The 5,000-nt window shown below is 41.3% G+C and overlaps 1 protein-coding gene across 1 annotated transcript in view; it reads right to left on the bottom strand.

The window, feature by feature from the left end:
• Window positions 1-1,802: 1,802 nt before the first annotated feature.
• The window catches only part of LOC122248185 (uncharacterized), a 3,749-nt gene continuing 551 nt past the window's right edge, over window positions 1,803-5,000 (bottom strand). Inside the window, exons 3-9 of the mRNA XM_086536405.1 lie at window positions 4,347-4,477; window positions 3,845-3,982; window positions 3,603-3,666; window positions 3,234-3,376; window positions 2,996-3,107; window positions 2,617-2,725; window positions 1,803-2,158 (exon numbers count right to left, since the gene is read on the bottom strand). Of these exons, the coding sequence (XP_086392531.1) occupies window positions 1,918-2,158; window positions 2,617-2,725; window positions 2,996-3,107; window positions 3,234-3,376; window positions 3,603-3,666; window positions 3,845-3,982; window positions 4,347-4,477 (938 nt within the window). The 3' untranslated portion in view covers window positions 1,803-1,917. The remainder of the gene's footprint in view (window positions 2,159-2,616; window positions 2,726-2,995; window positions 3,108-3,233; window positions 3,377-3,602; window positions 3,667-3,844; window positions 3,983-4,346; window positions 4,478-5,000) is intronic.

Consider the following 5,000-nt stretch of genomic DNA (forward strand, 5'->3'; position numbering starts at 1 on the left):
CACCCACCATCACCATCTCCAACTCACACAAACTCAAACTCACACACACACACTCACACACTCACACATACCATAAAAACACTCACACACACACACACACACACACACTCTCTAACAACCAATAAATATAACACACACATCAACAGACACACACACAAACACACACAACCACTCTGCAAACTATCTCTCTACACCCCACCCTCACTCTCTCCTATCAAAAAAAAAAAAACAAACTAGAGAGAGAGAGAATCGATAGATCGGTCAGAAGATATGCATCTATATCTATATATCTATATAAATCACTCACAATATCAATAAAACAATACTGACTTCTATATCTAATTAAATATAACTATATACATCACTCAATATATATCTCTCAAAAATCTCAATCTCTATCAAACCTAAACAATCTTATCTAAGATATCTGACACTCACTGCAAAACATACATATCACAGCACTACTGCTCCACTATCTCTAACTACTATATCTCACAAACTTCACATCTACCAGCACTAAAACTCTCACACACTAACACAAACACCACACAAACACACTCTACTCACACACACCTGTGAGTTTAGTGTGTGTGTGTGTGTGTGTGTGTATTTATTTTTATTCTACGATTGAAAGTTCTAAAGTACAGAGATTATTTATTTTCTTTATGATAAACTGTATTTTGTTATTTTCTTACAGCATTTATATAGGAGGCCACAACGTGTAAACATATCGGAAAATATATTTTGAAATGACTTTATTTTCTTTTTGTAGGGAACCAGCCATGTTTGTGTACGTATGGCTCATATTTTCCCGAATATTTGACCTGTAGAGTTAGATAAGTTATGACGCCAAAAAATGTACGTTTATGTTTATGTTAAAATATGTAAAGAAGCACTAGATGCGATATAAGTTCCTAGCTAGTGAAAAATGTTATGAAATTAGCTAAAAGAGATTAGGAGTTTTTGTTCGTTCGATTTCAATTCGAACGAGTAGAATGAGGGGGAGACGTGGAATGAGGCGATGAGTGATGTGAAGGTAAAGAGCAGAAAGGGGTAGAGAGAAGACACCAGCGTAGAAAGTAGATACTATAATGATGACAAGTACACCATGTAGACCCACGTACAGAAGAACAGTCCAAACAACTAAAGTCATCGACACCGAGACCGGCACCACGGCCTCACCGAGAGGCCCCTTGAAGGGTGGTCGTTGTCTGCTCCATCTAGACCCAAGAAATCCACACGGGGGCGGATTTGGCATAGTTTTCTTCAACCAACTATTATTGTAGCAACACCAAATTACTCATATCTTGTTGTGTAATGATTATTCGAGGCATGTATACACACACACATTCACACACGCACACACAAACATATACACACACACTCACACACACACAGTCACACACACATATACATTTATATATACACACACACACACACACACACATATATATACATATATATATATTTATATATAAAATATTATATATATATATATATAAATATGTATATATGCGTGTGTGTGTATGTCTGTGAAGTATGTATGTATGTATAGTATATATATATATATATATATATAATATATATATAAATATATATATATATATGTATGTATGTATGAATGTATGTATGTATGTATGTCTGTATCTATCTATCTATATATATATATATATATATATATATATATATATATATATATATATATATATATATATATGTGTGTGTGTGTGTGTGTATGTATGTATGTTTATAAATACAATCCGACACAATTGTGAAAGAAGGATATGAAGAAAAAAGAAACATTTCTTTTGCTTGCGTTTTATTTGCAGTCAGCAAATAAAGATAGCTGTAACAAATACAACAGTAACCAGTTCAAAAGATCCTAGACTCCGTGTAAGTTCAAGACACAAAGTGGTCTTAGATCGCCTCCAGTTTCTCAGCCACAACGGACGCCTTCTCCAACACGCACAGAGGACTCTTCAGCTCCAGGCACCTTTCGTCGCTCATGTAGTAGAAGTTCTCGTAGTTGAGGGCGGCGCAATGGCCAACGGCAGGAGTGTGGGGCGCCTGCTGGTACCGGTAACAGGTTCCCTCGTTGACAACGCGTGTAGTGTTGTGACCGACGGAGTAGGTGCGAGGTTGGCATTCGTCATTTGACCTAGGGAGGGGGAAGGGCGGGTGATGAGGAAACTGCAGGTTAATCGAGTGTTTTCCGTTTTGGAACGCAACCCTGAGCACATTATTTAAAGGGGGGGGGGGTGACTTGGCGACTCTTAGGGCAGAAAAGATTTCAGTGATTTTTAATCTGGCATTATTCATTGAAGTGTACTTAATCTTCTTTTATTCAATATTGCTTTGTGTCTATTGATAGAAGAAAATACTAACCACTGACCAATCGAATGAGATTCAAATGTTCAATGTAACTAGTGACAGGTAGACGTTAGAAGGAGTAGATTTGCAACTCAAATATTCTACGTTTGTCACCATAAAACCTTATTCTTTCTCTTCCTTTATTGAAGTAGACGAAAGGTCAAGCGTTCTAGGAAGGGTAACGTTTCAAAAAAAGTGGAAGAGTCTTTCATCACAGACTCACTATCTGGAGTGTTGGGGGCATACCTGAGGCTCCAGAAGGGGGTGCCCAATTCCATAGGGACGTTATCTACCCATGTCCAGCCTTCCGTCTCGTTCCTCAAGTGTCCTCCCACCCAGAAGTCCGAGGCAATATCTGCAAAAAAAGACATACGCTAAGAGCTAAATCTTTAAGGAAATAAGCATGTAAATCTGTAAACATTCAAAGACCAATTCTTGTTCGCTTGCAAATACGAAGATAAATTTATCTAACAATGAGTATTTCGAAGAATAGAGAAAATGACAAGTACAGAATATCAGCATGTCCAGTGACTCGTCCAAGCAGAGTTCACAGCCAAACAAACACCAAGGAAGGATAAAGCGCATCGCAGTGACAACAAAACCAAGGAACACCGCGGAGACTCACGCTGCTCGCGAAGGAGGTGGACGATTTCGTAGAACTTCTTGAAGCCATCGTGGAAGGTCAGAAGGTCACCGCCGATCGTCTTGCAGAAAGAGCGAGCTTCTCCCCAGTTGACCTGCGAGGAACCAGACGTTTGGAAGTGCAAATATAAGCGTTGATAAAAGGAGGAAGAGAGGGAAGGGGTAGGAGAAAGAGACAGACAAAGGCTCAGCGCCTTACGCAAAGAACACAATAAACGTACCTTCCCAAAGAAGAAGACGGACATGCATCGGTCGCCGACGCGGGTGTAGAACTGAGGACAGTCTGGGTGTTTGATGGTGGCGTTGATCTTCTCAAGGAACTCCTCGCCCAATTCCTCGACGGCCTCCACGCTCGACGGTCCCGCTGCAGTGGGCAAGGGGGCGGTTCATAAGGGAAGGGGTCACGAGGGGTAAGATCATATATACTTGACTGTATTCCCAAGAAGCGAGGGGTGTGGGGGAGATAGAGAGAAAAAAAAAACAGAAAACGAATCGTAAACAGCGGTATAATATCGTTGCACTGAACTCATAATAGTCTACATGTTCTAGTCTACTCCATAGCATGGTTTACTTGCACAAACAGTTCTTACCAGCAACTTCTCCCGACGACAGGACGATCTCATCAAGAGGCTGAAGCTTTTCTTCCCTCAACATCTGAGTGACAGGGTATTGTTAGGCAATGTTCAGAAATACCAAAACAAACGCACAAACAAAATCACATGCACATACACAGTTACATAAACACGGGCCCACATCAAATAATCCTAATAAAAGCAGAATCTTTACTATTATTACCATGAACACCATGGCTATCACTGCAAAGGACTCTTACCTGGCAGAGGCGCATGTCGAGATCTCCTTCGCACGGCGGGTCAGAGACCTCGCAGTAGCGGCTGACGGTGACGCAGGTCGTGTCTCCCCTCCGACGACACCTGACGGAACCTCGTTCGCAGTGGTCGTTGCGCCAAGCCTACAGTCGGGGTCGGTAGGAAGAAGAGGATGTTGGCAAGGAGTTATTAGTGTTGGAAGGGGACAATCAGCGTTGGAAAAGAAAAACTGATCTAACAAATTTAGATTCTACACAACGCGTTATAATGTTACATTATGTACATTCGAATTCATCACCCAAAAGCATTGCTTTACGATAACTCCCAATCAGAAATCAAAAGGCAATGCTAAAGCAATAATACCAATATTAAAATTTCTCAAGCTCCTCCCACAGGTAACCCAATGACACTGTCCTCAAAGGCTAAGGGAACTTTATAAACTGAATAAACTCATTTCCGTTCGAGTTTCCCTCCCCCTCGGATGCAACAGAGAGACGCAACACCCACCCTGCAGATGGAGTCCTCCTCGTCGGAATAGTCGCCGCAGTCGTTGTCTCCGTCGCAGATGTAGCGGATCCTCGTACAGCGGTCGCTCGTTGCGCAGTGGATCTGCTCGCTCTCGGGACACGTCGCCGCGACTGAAAGGAGATATTTCTCTGTCAAGAATTAGGACATCATAATCCCTGCCTTTCCATGAAAAAAATCTTGATCCGGAATAGGGACAATTAATCCCTTCTGCTCCCATAAGAAATAGTGGAGACATCGCGACAGTTTACAAGTGGGCGAGAGAGCCTGATGGAGCCCTGGCAGTTTGACGACTTGGCCAATTGCAGTATATTGCATGCGGTATACGCCAACATGCAAAAGGCGACCGATAAAAGGAGAGGGAGGGGGGAGGGTAAGTGGGAAGAATATGATAAACTGAAGAAGAGAGGAGGAGATGTAAGGAGAGAGAGAATAGAGAGGAGAGGAAAGAAATACAGAGAATGGAATACAAATGCTTGGAAAATAATCTAAAAAGAATGGAACAGAGAAGTGATGCTTGTTTTTATTGATGTTTTTTTTTTTAATAACAAAGAGAAATATTAGAGAAGAGCGAATACCTGATAAAAGAAATGCAGAGAGATGAATCGGATGAAGGATGAAGAAGAGAGGAGAAGA

The sequence above is a fragment of the Penaeus japonicus genome, unplaced genomic scaffold (assembly GCF_977035675.1).
Source record: "Penaeus japonicus unplaced genomic scaffold, GWHDUDI00000001_assembly GWHDUDI00000004, whole genome shotgun sequence".
NCBI classification, from domain to species: domain Eukaryota; kingdom Metazoa; phylum Arthropoda; class Malacostraca; order Decapoda; family Penaeidae; genus Penaeus; species Penaeus japonicus.